The sequence below is a fragment of the Bombus flavifrons genome, chromosome 9 (assembly GCF_040668555.2).
Source record: "Bombus flavifrons isolate JBK064 chromosome 9, iyBomFlav1_principal, whole genome shotgun sequence".
Classification (NCBI taxonomy): domain Eukaryota; kingdom Metazoa; phylum Arthropoda; class Insecta; order Hymenoptera; family Apidae; genus Bombus; species Bombus flavifrons.
The window spans coordinates 3360062-3376313 of NC_138450.1; the positions used below are offsets into that span (position 1 = coordinate 3360062).

General features: G+C 27.3%; 4 protein-coding genes across 5 annotated transcripts; 2 read left to right on the top strand and 2 right to left on the bottom strand.

Annotated features, from left to right (window-relative positions):
* The first annotated feature begins 88 nt into the window (after positions 1-88).
* Positions 89-2372, top strand: rho-7 (rhomboid family intramembrane serine protease rho-7). 2 transcript variants are annotated; one of them, XM_069120343.1, is made up of 9 exons: positions 89-158; positions 640-727; positions 811-1000; positions 1104-1205; positions 1273-1438; positions 1519-1736; positions 1811-1912; positions 2004-2101; positions 2171-2372. In XM_069120343.1, the coding sequence occupies exons 1-9, from the start codon at positions 104-106 to the stop codon at positions 2265-2267; spliced, it is 1116 nt and encodes a 371-aa protein (XP_068976444.1). In that variant the 5' UTR covers positions 89-103; the 3' UTR covers positions 2268-2372. The 2 variants fall into 2 exon arrangements, with proteins under 2 accessions (XP_068976444.1, XP_068976445.1); XM_069120344.1 differs by having other exon boundaries at positions 114-220.
* Positions 2352-4820, bottom strand: LOC138183447 (S-formylglutathione hydrolase). Its single transcript, XM_069120346.1, has 5 exons — positions 4673-4820; positions 4316-4386; positions 3699-4076; positions 3355-3580; positions 2352-3292 (listed from the first exon to the last, which is right to left on the bottom strand). Exons 2-5 carry the CDS (start codon positions 4384-4386, stop codon positions 3110-3112), a joined length of 858 nt encoding a protein of 285 aa, XP_068976447.1. The 5' UTR covers positions 4673-4820; the 3' UTR covers positions 2352-3109.
* A 13-nt stretch (positions 4821-4833) lies between these two features.
* LOC138183442 (coiled-coil domain-containing protein 39-like) lies at positions 4834-9680 on the bottom strand. Its single transcript, XM_069120340.1, has 13 exons — positions 9374-9680; positions 8931-9067; positions 8211-8636; positions 7896-8117; positions 7550-7741; positions 7265-7480; positions 6819-7202; positions 6500-6754; positions 5913-6395; positions 5619-5831; positions 5253-5541; positions 5108-5178; positions 4834-4900 (listed from the first exon to the last, which is right to left on the bottom strand). Exons 2-13 carry the CDS (start codon positions 9033-9035, stop codon positions 4862-4864), a joined length of 2895 nt encoding a protein of 964 aa, XP_068976441.1. The 5' UTR covers positions 9036-9067; positions 9374-9680; the 3' UTR covers positions 4834-4861.
* A 101-nt stretch (positions 9681-9781) lies between these two features.
* LOC138183448 (putative peptidyl-prolyl cis-trans isomerase dodo) lies at positions 9782-12723 on the top strand. The gene is made up of 3 exons (XM_069120347.1): positions 9782-10007; positions 10555-10767; positions 10864-12723. Exons 1-3 carry the CDS (start codon positions 9953-9955, stop codon positions 11082-11084), a joined length of 489 nt encoding a protein of 162 aa, XP_068976448.1. The 5' UTR covers positions 9782-9952; the 3' UTR covers positions 11085-12723.
* Positions 12724-16252: the final 3529 nt, after the last annotated feature.

A 16252-nucleotide genomic window follows, 5' to 3' on the forward strand; every position in this document is an offset into this window, starting at 1 on the left:
AGTTAAATGAATGTGTGTCAAAAGCATAAATTAAGAACAGAAAAATAATTTCTTTTTTCGTTAAAACGTATTTTCTTATCCTTAGTATACCTAATTTTCATGCATGGGAATGCATACTTGTGATACTGGCTTTAAGGTTTTCAGTGTAAAATTTTCACGTATGTATTTAATAACATAATCATTACATGTTAAGCAATAAATAAAACGATTGTAGTTACTTGTAAGTATAATGTTATGCCGTTCTATAATTATGACATATATATACAATACATATATTACAATATATATATACCTGATATATAATTAACATATGTGCCTACTTGAAAAAATTACGGCAGATTACAAACTCATACATCAACTACTATAACATTTGATTTGTGATAAACTCTCGTACAAATTAAAATAATTTATAGCTATATATTTACAGTAAAAAGGGGCGCGGCCTTAATCATACAATTGGAAAACGACTACATTCAAAAATTGCTGATTGTTTATTTTTAAACCTATGGGAAAACTTGACATCAGTGATTTTGATAAAAAGTGAATAAAAGTGTGAATTATTATAAGAATTAATGATAGAAGTGAATAGTATCTGACTATAATATTATGTGACAAATTTTTTTTATAAAATCAATGTAGGGTTGACGATATTTTTCTACTGTTTTTGGATGGCCTACAATATGGCTCTTAGGTCATTTTTACATATAGGTGATAGTACATATAAATGGTAAGATAGTTTTTTATATCTCAAATTTTTATATTCATCAATGATTTCATATTACTTACTTATAGTTATATATTTTTTTTCAGTGTTTTTACTACAATAAAGTTTAAACCTAAATTATATGTAGTTGAAGGATATAAACAAATTAGAAATTTTCATAAGTTTAGAGGTAAAACAAAACTATCACAATCATCAAATTCACTACCAGAAGAGTTCCTTAAAAAGCAGTCAGGATATTTTCCCAATTTATGGAAACCATTTACCTTTACTATCATAGTAAGAGATTGTTAAGATATTAAATTTTATTTCAATTTATACTAAGTTAATTTAAACATAATCCATTGTTTTAGTATTATAAGTTTTCTTGTGTTTAATTCAGTTTAGTGCAACAACATTTATTGCGGCTGCCATTTGGGAATATGAACGTGTCAGAGATAAAACCTATAGGATAATCAGAAGTTACAAACAATGGGGAATACATGTTTGTATATTGAGATTCATATATAGATTTATTAAAATATTTTATTGCTACATATTACTTTATTTAGCGAACAGGATGGAGACATACAATGGAGAATTGGTGGAAAAACTTATCAGAAGGAGAAAGAATATTTATTCCTATATGTTTCTTAAATGTGTTGGTATTTTTGTCATGGCATATACCAGCATTTCGATTGACAATGTATCGATATTTTTCATGCACTCCTACCACTAGTGAGTAATACATATCTTTAAAAATATTCATTATAATATAGGTATATATAAGAGTATTAAATTCTATACTATTAATCAAGGTAGATGTTGGCCAATGTTGTTTGTAACATTTTCGCATTGTTCCCTTCTTCATTTAATTATCAACATGTATGTATTATATGGTTTCTCTAAAATTGCTGTGGCTCAACTGGGTAGAGAACAATTTTTGGCACTTTATTTAATTAGTGGAGTAGTATCTAGTTTTTCAAGTTATTTATATAAAGCTGTTGTTGGAATAAGAGATCCTTCCTTGGGAGCTGTGAGTATTGATTAAAATTTAATATAAATATGATTTTAAATGTAACAATATTCATACTAATAATTGCAACATAGTCAGGAGCAATAATGGGTGTCTTTGGATTTGTATGTACTCAGTTTCCAAATGCATACCTATCTATTATTTTTCTTCCAATGTTCAAATTTACAGCAAGTATGGTATGTATAATTTCATTTTAACTGCATAAAATTTGAGTTTTATATGTGAATTAGATTATACATCTTTTACTAAAAATATCTATGTGATCAGGTCATGAAAGCTATAATGGGTTTGGATACTTTGGGATGCCTTATGCGTTGGCAACGTTTTGACCATGCAGCACATTTGGGTGGAGCATTATTTGGAATGTAAGCCCTTGTACAAAATTTATAAAAATTTATATATTTTCTTATATTCTTATATATTCTTTATTATAGATTTTGGCAAATGTGGGGTAGTGCCAATATATGGCAAAAACGTGAACCAGTATTAGTATTTTGGCATCAAATCCGTGAACCACCTAGATCTAATTAATACCTCCTTGTTATAAAATTGATACTAATACATATTATATATTTGTAATATTATGAAAAATTTTGAAAGTTATAAGAAATGGAATTATATAAGAAAGAAAATGTATTTATTTTGTTCTTTATAATTTATGATGAAATTATTAAAAATTTTATAGTAAGGAAGAAGACACACAATTTGGGGTACACGGGCTTGGAATGGACGGGCAAAATTCGGGTGGAGCAGGTGAGATCTCGATACGTGTATTACTCAAGATTTCGAGAGTCATTTCGAATCGATTCGGTAATAATTAATCAGGAACGATACTATCCTTTTCTAATAAGTAAATCTTAGTTTCTTGAACAGATTGCATCTGAGTTCATGCTTACATACAGGGTGTTCCGTTTAAGTGAGAACAGTGGAATACCTCATAAGGGATTGAAGTTATTAAAAAAATGTTTTAACAAAAGTTTGTTTGGTTCGAAAGGGGACGTCATATGGTACAAATTATTTTTTTACGGGTCGAGTAGTGAGAAGATTTTAAGATCATCGTTTTTCTAAATAGGGTCATATATTTTTTAATAGGGAATCACCCGATCTCACCTAAATTTTTCTGATTCGTACCAAAGCTTGGGTTACCAAGTCTCGGAACGATTCCGCATACTACATACACAGAACAAAAATAAGTAATTGTTATATTTTGCATATGCATAATTTATATAATTAAATATTATATCTCTTCTGAGCTATTATTATTATTATTATTATTATTATTATTATTATCATTATTGTAACGTTTATTTTTATTTAAGAGTTATTTTTCGATGACAAAAATATTAAAAAAAATAATAAGTACATATATTAAATTAAGATTTAAGATATTTTACATGATGTTTAATATGATCTTCTATGAATGTAGATATAAAAAAGTAACTATGATCATAGCTTTCTTGAAATCTAAGAACTAAAGATAATCCAGCATCTTTTGCAGCTGATAGTAAATTTTCTGGTAGCAATTGTCCATTTTTCAAGAAATTATCTTCTTTTCCCTAAAATTATATACTCATTTACTAAAAAACTTTATTTCATAATATATATCATAATATAATACCTGGTCAACCAAAATATCCAAAGGAGGTCCATTGTACTTTTTAGCTAATTCTGTAGCATCCCATTCTCTCCATGCAGCGTTAGTTTCTGTTCCACCCAAATAACCGGAGAAAGCCTTTTTCCCCCATGGACATGAAATTGGATTACTTATAGGTGCAAAAGCAGATACTGTTTTGTATAAACCAGGATTTTTTAAAGCACATATTAAAGCTCCATGTCCACCCATACTATAGAATTTATAACAAAATGATATGCAGATTCTCATTATTAAAAACTAATGAATAGATCAACTTAGAAACTAAGTAACCCAATTATTAAATAATTAATGGTTGTCCCACTGTTTACCTATGACCCATTATGGATTGTTTGTCTGGTAAAACAGGAAATTTTTCATTAATCAAAGCTGGTAGTTCCTTAGTAACATAGCTATACATTCTATAATGTTTTTTCCAAGGCTCCTTTACTGCATCAACGTAAAAACCAGCACCAGTTCCAAAATCCCAATCATCATCTTCTCCAGGTATATTAAGATTGCGAGGGCTAGTATCAGGTGCAACTAAGATTACTCCTTGTTCAGAAGCATATTTTTGTGCACCTGCTTTCTGAACAAAATTAGCTTCTGTACATGTCAAGCCAGATAACCAATAAATGACGGGTACAGGTCCTTCTTCCACTTGCGGTGGTAGGAAGATTCCAAAATTCATTTTACATCCCAATTCATAGCTGTGTTATAAAAAAAATTGGTTAAACTCTACTCCAGGAGACCAAAAATTATTGACTTTTTTTTCTGCAATTTTGTAGTTTTCAATGTATAGAATACGAAAGCACAAGTTTTAAGGCGAGGAATCCACTATTTCAAAAGTTATGACTATGTGAAATTGAGCATTTTTAGAATATTTTACACGTTAAATAATTTTGCGTTTCAATAATTTCGATATAAAAAATATAATATTACACAGTACCTTTCGTGTGAATAGACTTTCTGCCATCCGCTGAAAACTTTGTTGCTAGAAACTTCGGTAATATCTGGCATCTGGAAACATTTTTCCATGTTAGAACTAATTAAATTTTTACATTTTAACTACTTTTAAATATATTTCAATAATTTTGTTTGAACATCGTTACTTCATTCATTATCAGAGGGTTATGTAGGGTTAATAAAAAATTGAAATCATTCGGCACATTTAAAATCTTATGTTATTTGAAATAAAAAGGAAAAAAGAAAGGTTTATTTTATTAAATTAACTGTTTTTTTTTATTCTTCCTTAATTTTGTAATATATTTAAAATATAAAGTAGGTATTATTGTGATTATCATACCTTTTATTATAATGCGAAAAATTACGTACAATATCTGTGATTTGCCACGGACTCTGAATAGTTATGAGTTATAAAACTCTTCATATAATAAAACTATCAGTTATACATAATCAACATGATGCATGCGTAATCAAATAAATTGATAACAGTTTTGGGAAACACTCGTATATGCTGAATCTATAGTATAAGTTATGTATGCTTCATTGTAATGAAAGAAAGTAATGCAACCTAAAAGTAATTAGTCGGTGTTTTAATATATATTAAATGGGTTCCATATTTCTAAAAGTCCCGTTTTTAGTGATAAATCATTTTTCATTAACATTTTTAATTATCTTTTAAATATTGCTTAAAATTCTTAAAATATATATAATAAGAAATAAATTAATATACAATGTTTAAAAAATTATATTAAAAAGCTTTTTTCATTGATTGTACTTGCACGGAAGCTTCTACAGATAATTGTTTCTGCTTTATATTCCTCCTTGATGTACTTTGTATTGGAACAACTGAAATATAATAATTTTAGATGACTGATAAATTTTTATAATTTAAATTATTATATATGCTTTTATAGACATACTTTCAAATTGTGGTTCTATATTGATGACATTTCTACTACTTCCCTTAGATGATCCATAAACACTTTCTCTATTTGTACTTTTTGGCAAACATTCTGATAAGTTTGTATTACTATGAGAATGATTGGATCCTGGCGATTGGCCAAATAAATTTGTGGGTAACTCTATATTCTGTGATGCTAACAATTTTTTAATGTAAGGCTCAACTTCTATATGGTGAACTGTAAATTCTGCAATATCTTGCAAAGCAATGGAATTTTGTTCTTGCAGTTCACGTAATTCTATCTCTTTCTATTGAATATAAAGTAAGATAAGTTTATATAATATATTTTATAGTTACTATAAAACACATTATGTAGTTTACAAACCTGTTGTATGAGCACAGTTTTGTCTCCTGTACTTTCATACAATCGTTGAATACTTTTTTGGGCATTCTGTAAACTTTTATCAGCTCTTGATATTTTTTCTTTTTGTTCACGAATGTGATGTTTCAAGTCAGTTAAATATTGGTTTTTATTTTCTTTGCATTCTTGAGTTTCCTCTATATTTTCAAGAATTTTCATATAATCATTTTGTATTTTCTATTAAAATCATTTTATTTTATGATTGGATATACTTCTTATTTTTTAAGATTATGTTCAACTAAGTATATTGTAGAATACCTGCATATTTTCAGTTAAATACTGTAATTCTTCCTTTTTTTGCTTCAAATGTTGTTCTGCATTCTGCAGTTCTTCATCCAATTTTTTATGTTCTTCTATCTCTGGTTTATTTTGATCATCTGTTGTTAAGGATACCTTATATTTGTCATTACAAACATTTATTACTCGTAATGTATTTTCCATGGCTTGTATTTCATCTTCAGTTTTTCTTATTGTTTCATCTAATTGATCACCCTGTTCTTGTAAAAGGTATCTTTCTTGTGCACTTTGAATCTTCATATGAGTAGTACTCATTGGAGTTCCATCAGGATTAGTACCTAACAATGCTATGTAATTGTCATACCTTGCCTGTAATTGCTTTATTCGTGTTTTTCTCTCAGCAATAGCACTTCTTAATTCTGAACATTCACCATCTGCAATTCTTTTTTGTACTATTAGAGATTCCTTCTGTACAACAATTTCTGCTTTTCGTTCCCGCATTGCCTAAATAATATTATCAAAATTTTATATGTTACTTTAATATTTTAAATTGCTAATTATTTAATATTTTTATTAATGTTAAAAGTATTATCCTATGAAAAACGTACTGCTTCTAATTCAAGTCTATATCTTTCCAAATCATAAACATTTTCTCCTATATTACACATCATTTTCTCCATTTGAGATACTCTAAGTCGTAGCATACTTTCTTCTACTTGTTTCTCTTCATAACAATTTTGAGCAGCTTTTAATTGTTTTTCTCCTGCATTCATTAGAAGAACAAGATCTTGTTTTTTATTTTGTAAATATTCTAATTCATTGTTATCTTGTGCTATACTATTTGAAATTTTCCTCATATTATCCTATACAATAAGCAAATAGGTTCAGTGTATTATTTTGTAAATAAGTTATTTTGAAACAACTTACTTCTAAAGTGGCAATCTGTTTTTGCAATAACTTAGACACTTTCATTTTTTCATCTAAAGTATTTTGAAGATCTTCAATCTTTTTCTGTTTTTTCTCAACTTCAGACTTGTTATATTCAAGCCCTTTTAATCTGTTCAATTTCATCTCATATTTTCGCACTTCGAATTCTGCTTGGTACGATACTTCCTTTTTATCCTCTAAAATATGTTCTTCTTTGGTATGTAATTTGTCTAAATATTCACATTTTTTAGATTCCTTTTCATATTCCATCTTTAAAACTTTATTCTCATTTTGTAAGTCTTTTATTTGATTCATTACACGTAAATTTGCCATTTGTAATCGATTCATTTCTTTAGTCATTTTGGACTTTTTTTTCTCTTGCTCCTATATTGTTTCATAATATATTATTTTATTTTATATAACAACAATTATTTAGCAATAAATACCTCTATCATCTCTTCTAGTTCTTTTGCCTTTTCTTCAATGTCCACTTTTTGATTGGTAATGTCTTGCAATTTTGCAGTTAAATCTATTACTTGTTTATCTATTTTCTCTATTTTTGCATTTTTAATTTGAATTTGTGATTCCTTATGTTTTATGTCAGCTCTTACTTGCTGCACACGTTGTGTCAACTCTTTCACAATACCTTTTTGTATAACAAGCTAAAATTTTAAAATAGAGAAAGATTTTAAGGAGGAGGACTTTAGAAGTACTTTGACTTATATTCTTACTTGATTTTCGTATGAAGTAATCATTTCTTTCATGTTGCCCTGTTCTCCCTTCATTGTAGTAAGCTCCTTTTCTAATTTTTTAATTGAATCTTGAACTTGCTTATTATTCTCAATTTGCTCCATCAAGAATTTTTCTGATTCTTGAAGTACTTTTTTTTTATCATGAGAAATTTCGTACAATGCTTCGGTTTCCTTGTCAAATAATTTATTATAATTACTATATTACTTACTATTAGTACAGTTAAAATTTAATTGAAGCTAATAAGTATAATAAATAACAAGAAATATTTAAACTTTACTAAAACTATTGTTTAATATAAGGACATAATGAAATGTTTAGTTATACTTGAATGACTTTCTTGATATCATTATTTCTTTGTTGTAACATGATTACGCTTCCTTTCCATTGATTAAACATTTGCCGGTATTCTATCAATGCTTGATTATACAATGCGGATGTTCGATTAAGTATAATCTCCACTTCCCGCACTTCATTAGTCGTTTTAATAATTGAATCACGATATGTTTGCAATTCTTTGCTAAGTTTCTGTCTTTTTAATTCCAGTTCCTAAATAACAGAAAAATCAAATAAATACAATGAAATCTTTGTATGTATATCACACCAGTGCTTCATTCTTAAATTTGTTTACTTTTCTTTTACCTTATATTCTTTTAAGTCTTCTTTCATATATTGTGCTATTAATTCATTGTTATTTTCATTTTCATTTAATATCTCCTCCATTTCTCGTAGATTTTTTTCATCATATTTTAGTGTATTTTTCGACGTTTCTATTTTCTTCATCATTTTTTGTAATTCTTTTTCAATGTTTGTTACCATCTCATTTACTTCTTGCCATTCTTTTTGAAAACGTCGCGCTTCTTGGCGAAGGCTCGATTCAGTGTTACAACTCAATCGGTAATGATGGTCTTCAGTTTTAAGTTGCGCCGAATGAGCGGTTAAAAGTTTTTGATTTATATTCTGCTCTGTTATTAAATTGTTAATATGCTTTTTCATCATCTTAATTCGTCCCTCCGTTGATTCGAGTTTCGTACTCAAATTTTCTTTTAGTTTCATTTTCCTTTCAATCTTTTAATAAAAAATTATGTATAAATATTATGAAAAATTGAACAAAATAAATATAACATACATAGAAAATAATAGATTAAGTAATATTTCAAGCTATTACTTATATTACTTATATATTTCTATAAATAAATAATAGTACCAAACTAATTATTTATTATAATAAATATTTATTCATACTACTGTGCAAAAATTTACTGTGCCTAAAACTGAAGCGTGCAACAGAACAGACAAAAGAATTTATACATAATGTGCAAAACACGAGTGAAATTAGTATAGCATAAATGATTGTATTACTTCTTCTTCTAATCGTTTATTTTCTTCATTTGCTACCGGTATTCGAAATCCATCATTCCACCCTAACTCAGTCAAAACTGCATCAATGTTATTATTCATTGTCATATTTAGTTTTGATTCTTCGTTTAAACAATGTTCTGAAAGATAAATTGACGCACGTTTCAAAGATTTAATGTACAGAAAAAGCGTTTATAGTTTGCCGTCATGGTAACCATGTTTTGTCGATAACGGTAGTGCGTAAATTATAGCAAATTTTTTATTCATTTTATGACCATTTTTCTGTTTTGTTGCAAAAATATGTATGCTGGTTTACGAATTATTAAAATAAATGCATATATCTTTCCTAATATGAAATTTGTATGGAGTTCGAGTTCGAATTTATTTTTTCTCCTAGATTACATATTTATTTTCAAGAGATCGCGTTTTCAAGAGTTATTTACTACCAGAGAGGAAGTTGTCCCTTTGCTACTATCTATCTGCCTTTATTATGACCAGCCAGAGAAAAAATTCCTCTCTGCTCCAACGTAAGATATTTCCTGTACAGAATTTATATCTTATACCAGCTTATATTATATAGCATACGGCCAAATAAATAGCTCTTGATACTTGCTAGGGAAATCTTTTCGAAAATTGAGTTGTGAAAAATCAACGTGGAAGACAATAAAGTTCTTGTTCTTGTGAGACAGATATAGATGATTAGAGTGTTTCTGTCTTTATTTAAGACATTCATAGCATGTCACGCATGCGCAGAATAAGAACCTTCTTGTTTCCCATGTTGATTTCTCACGACTCAATTTTCGAACGGTTTCTTCTATGCTTTCGATATATGAATATCGATTAGTCTTAAGTCTCTGTTAATATGATCGTGGTATAGTATATGTTTTCTAAATTCTTTAGGGAAAGATAGTTATTTTATTGATAAAGTTGCTTAAACTGGTGTACATGCTGATATGTAACTAGATATAGTGAAAACGTGTTTGCTGTGTTTGACGTGAGACAAGAGTAGAAAAATATTGGAAACAATGGCGGACGAAGAATTACCAGCGGGTTGGGAAAAACGTTTAAGCAGATCTACTGGTACGTTAATTTATTGAGTATTCAAGAAATTATCTAAAAAATACTTAAAAAAAATTAATTATTTACTTCATTATCATATTTTTTGTATTAGTTACGGTATTTCATTGTATCGGTTCTAGTATGGAACATACGGCCGGCATTTTTCCGGGAAACTTATATTACACTTGCTAAAATTTTGTTATTACAAGCATAGTCGTTAACAAATTACGAAAATTTAACGAATGTATACGTTCTTTCTTTTATTGTGATAATATTACAATCATTCACGAAACTAACATGGCATTAAATGTTTTGAAAAGTATATAGTTTTATTACGTCAAAAATGTTAAATAACTTGTCAATTTAAAAAGATATTAATAATTTGATAGCTTTTATTTGTTATAAATATGATAATTTGTATAATAATGTTTATTATACTTTAAGATATTTTGTAAAGTATTTTGTATAATAATATAAAGCAGTATATTTAACATAATATAGACCATGATATATATTCCCTGATTTAAAACATCCATGATGTACTATTAATCAATATATTTTTTTATAGGACAACATTATTATTTAAATGTTTATACTAAAGAAAGTCAATGGGATAGGCCAGATAAACCAGCTGATCCATCTGGAAATAATAAAGGAGATGGTCCAGAAGAAGTTCAATGTTCTCATTTGTTAGTAAAACATTCAGGTTCTAGAAGACCATCTTCCTGGCGAGAAGAAAATATCACAAGATCAAAGGAAGAAGCTCTTGAACTTATCAAATGTAGGATATCAATAACTTTTATTTTGTTCTATTTTACTGTAGCAATGTAGTGGTGATCTTTATTATATGTTTTTATAATTTTATTCACAAACCTAGCTTACAGAGAACAAATTGTGTCTGGAAAAGCAACATTTGCTGAACTTGCTTCAAAGTATAGCGATTGTAGTTCAGCCAAGCGAGGTGGGGACTTGGGACCATTTAGTCGAGGTGCAATGCAAAAGCCTTTTGAACAAGCAGCATTTGCTCTCAATGTTGGTGAATTGTCTTCACCAGTTCACACAGATAGTGGTATTCATATCATTCAGCGAACAGCATAAAATATACTAACCTCCAATAAAGTATTAAGTTCTTTAAACAAAATTTTCCTCAGTTTTGCCGATAAAATATGCCCACAAGGTAGGAAATTTTCCTAATTGTATTCAGAATTGCATATGTTTGCTTTCATGATGAACAATTGTTTATCTAAGGACAAGATGTAAATTATATTTTCTCCTCATAATCCAATGTCCAATTATATATTTATGTCTTCCAGCAATTTTAGCCCAAGTAGTATATTATAAAATTTTTATTCAATAATGTGTGCATACAGTGAAAACAACAAAAATTTTTATGAATAACACAAGATAAAATAGATAAACTTTATGTACACCTTTAACTGTATCATTTAATCTAATTTGCTAACCTTACATTCCTTAAAGGTAAAAAGATAAGCAATGATTAGATTAACAAACGTTTTTATTGGTTTTTATTTCATGTAAAATATAAAGTATTTTCTAAAAAAAGAAACAAATATTTAAATTTCGATTCTTTTCCTTTTCTAGTTTATTCTAATGTAAAAAGCATTTATTCTTCTTTTACATTGATCCAGTGCATCAATTACCATAAGTCTTAATGTGAATATTTGTGAACAACACAAATAAGAATCATGAAAAACGAGGTTTGTTACATTTTCTTGTATTACAGTGAACAATGTTTTATTAATCTTAAATTAAATTGCTAAATAAATTTCAAATGAAATGTTTTAATCTGCAAATAAGATGAATTTAACATTAATAAAATAAAATACAAATATGTATAATTACGAAGTTTTTGCTCAAACACGGACAGTTATTCATATCATAATTTTAGTATTATTGCAGCTTATTTTATAAATAGATATACTACTTTTTATTACTCAGAAGACATTTATATACAATTTAGTTCAAGCATTTTTATTTATGTTTATTTCAGTTCTTATTATAAACAATTTTCTTTAAACACTAAACAATATAGAAATATGTATGTTTCTAAATTTTGTTAGATGTTGTAAACGTGTCATTAAAAATAGGGTCGTCTAAAATCAATTAATGGTAAATTTTAATAAATATAAGTTACATACAGTTTTTATTTTATTTTAGTAGTTTTGCGAAAAAAAAGTTCTTAATTCAAACGTGATATAAAAGAAATTTGTTCAGAGATTATGACATTCTCAAGTTTTCTAGTCTACCATCCATACTGAGAATTTGCTGTATTTCTAAAAACTGTGAATATTTGTGGAATACATTCTACTTATTATGTTAAGTTATATGTGTTATAATTGTTACAATTATTTCTTATTGTTTAGCTTACAATGCATTTAATTTAATCTATATGTATGTACAATATGTATGTGTGACTTTGTTCCTCAAAGATGTATTATGAAGTAAAATTAATGCAAATACACAATACAATGCATTTATCTAAATCAATGAAACAGCATGTTTAAATTAAAATTAATTAGGCATATACGGATACTAATTGCTTTTTTAATACATTTAATTATTACATGGGCGTTTGTGCACTTTGTTTTTAATAAAATCGTTACTTATGAATAAACTGCTATTTTCTCAATAGTAGTGATGATAAATGCATTATTCTATTAAAAAATGTATTCAAAAAGAACTACGAGAAACAATGAAATATATATAACAAACATTACGATGCAGTTTGTTTATTTGTATCCTGAAATGACCGAATAATCAAAATTATAGCTTTTTCTTAATATGAATGAAAAAAATGACTGTGATCATAAGGTTACTGCATCACCTTGATAATTTCGGTTTAATTATTCAATGCTGAATTGTTAATGTACACGCTGTGAGCGTATTACGTTATCTATTATTTGTATATACCGTCCTACAACCAAAGGAAATCCGTTATTCAATCACTTCCCTCTCAGTTGGGAACCCCACATGAAGCTTGTTTTAAATCATTATATAATCACAAGTATGAGCATATATTCGCTTGTACTAAGGGGACAGAATATGATTGGCACAATATTCTAGAGGACGTTGCATATCTACAATGTTGTATACGCTTTAAATATAAACGATTATCGCGGTTCAGTAGGTCAGCTTAAAGGTGACAAGCTTGTACTATATTCTTTTTAAATCACTTTCTTTTAGTAAAACAATAGATGAAAATTTTTGTTAATTAAAAATTAGAATCTTAGAAAAAAGATACATATTTGTAAGAAATTGGAGTCAAGGTTAATAACATTTTATTTCTGAACTTATTTTGTTGTTTTGACTGGTTAATTATTGTTATTATGCATGCATATCCGTTTATTTATTGCGTGTTTATCGTTAGATAATAATATCAACTGCCTCTACGACAAATGATCATTCATGATTGCTAAAATTGTTCAATGACAATTTTCTCTAATTTTTAGACAGTTTGTTGATTTATTTAAATAAATTGGTCATGTTATTCATAAAATCGCGATTGTACATGTAAGTTTTGTACGATCTCGTGATTAAGATCATGCGGCTTATTCTTTCTTCTCGTGAACACATGTTCCATTGCTTCGATAATAAAAAAGAAATAAAGTAATTGTAACAAGAAGGAGGAAATTTTGAAATATAATACGCTTTTGACGCACGAATGTAATAAAAGCGGATATCACTAATACGTCGGTTAGAGTACACGCACAACTTAATTGGCTATTTTTGTATAGTTTATGTCGAGATATTTATTACTGGGCAGTAAAAACTCGAGGTAATATCAATTTTGAAAACCAAAATTAAATTTTTTGTGTTAAAAGGTCATTAATTACATAGAGAAGATATATATTATAAATTAAATACAATAATTGAATAATCATGATTAATTGTAATAATATGTACATATTATATCTTATAGTCGTTTAATTCACAGTTTATTTTCCATTTATGAAATAATATGATTATCTACATAGATAAGCGTTTATTGTAATTCTTATTCTATGACAAAAGTATGTTAATTTTCCTTTTTCTTATATAAATTAATGTATATCTTTTTATAAAAAAATACCTACAATATATTGTTATACACGTATTAATTGTGATGGCCTCTTCAAAAGTATCGTTAAATATCTCTCACATTAATTATTTACTATTATTTATCGTTGTGTCTAAGGAAAATTGACGTAAATGATTTCATAATTCGCGTCTGAACGAACTAGTTTCACTGAGGCAACTCTCGGAAGAAAATCGGTTACTTTGTAGTAAATTACTTTCTACAAGTCAGCAATGGACGATATATCAAATTTTATGATTAATATTAATTTTGACGATTATATGAAGTGATCTAACAAGGAAAAGTGAAAAATTCCGATTTTAGTTTTAATTTCAAAATTTGTGTTATCGTAAAACTTGATGAATTACATAGATAGTAAATTAGTTTTTTAATGAAAATTTACGTTGAAAAAACGAAATCAGCGCTTATAACTTTTGGAAATTTCCAAGTTACAAAGTTCTCTGTTCGTAAATAAAAAAAAAATTATTAAGATTGATTTTATTTTTAAACGTGGAATTTAAATTTGTCGGTATGGCATGATACCTACGATATAGTAACGAACGTTTTCGAGAAATGATTTAAAATGAAGGAAGATATTTCTTAATAGATAAAAACACGAGGATGATACACATATTTCAAAATGTCAATTTTATGACTAAGATCGGTTCCATAATTATCAGCGCACCTGGTACATAGTATGTGTAAGTACTTAGCTGTATGCATATTTGTGTGCACGACGGTTTCTTAATCCGAAGAATTTATAAGGTTCTTTTCTCTTTCACATACTTCACATTCCGATATCAATTTGAAAAAAAAATATTATTTTCATAATCGACAATTATCTGAATTTATCATTTGAAACATGTGGATGACATTTTATTGAGTATGATTCACGTTTGTTATTGCATATGGTTGCTACAAAATAAACAAACAATCATATAGCAATTATCTAAAGATGGATTATAGGATTAAATTAGGATTAAACTCATTTATTGATAATAAACGAAAAGTATAATTATCTACTTTTAATGTAATCTTTACCTAAGGTATTTTTTAATTGTTTATAACAAACGTAATAAGATAAGACATTCCAGTAAACGTTAATTTTTAAATAATGATATAATACAAAGGTAAAATACTTTATAAAATTATTTAAGGACATTCGAAATTTGTAACTTTTTCATTGAATGTTTGTAGTTTATCATTTTCTTCGAGTTCTTCTCATTCTTTATTTCAGATTTTTAACATTGTCTACAACTGTTTAATACAGTAAATGTCTCTACAAACAAAAATCTACCCAAAATACACATATTTTATCATGATAGTGTAACAAATCGAATATCGTGGGAATCCGTGTATAATTCACAGCATACTAAACTTATAATGCAGGGTGTCGTTTTAAAGGAAGTTTAAATAATTGAGATTATTATATGATTACGATGCATATGAATTACATATTATATAATGAATCCCCGCTGTGTAATACCAGGCACGTTCTGTTCAACTGATATAGTGATAAGTTAATCATTTAATGAATATTCATTTTTATATATTCATTTTTATATATATATAAATAATGATTGAACTTTTAAGACATTATTCAGATTAGGATTTAAGATTAGGATTAGGATTAGATTTAGGATGTTATTTGTTAATGAAACATTTTTGTAGACTTCCTTGAGACGAATTTGATAAAAGTTTTTCCACATTCAGCTTTTTTAATGTAGTATTGATTCATGTGAGTAACAAAAATTGTATACGTATTTTCAGAACTCGAAGTGTTATGCTTTATGTCAAAAATTTAAAAAATGTTATACATTTTAAATATCTTTTATTGGAACAATTTCTATTCACTTATATTAAAATTATTAACATTCATGTATAGTACTGTATTGCTATTTGTTACTTTGAGCTTTGAATATCGAAGCTTTTAATTGGCATTTTCGTTATTGATTTATCTGTTAACACGTATATTTTATTTTGGGAACTTAGAATATATGAAAATTGCCTCGAGGGAGATTTTATTTATTTAAATAATTGGCGTAACTTCATAAATTTTATATATGTACATATTTACATTGTTGCGGTGCCTTAAATAGAAAAAACTTTTTTAAGTTGCTTGAACAATCTGAATGATCTGAATGATTACTTTGATTGAAATGATTGGTTGAAATTTTTACGATTTATTTAA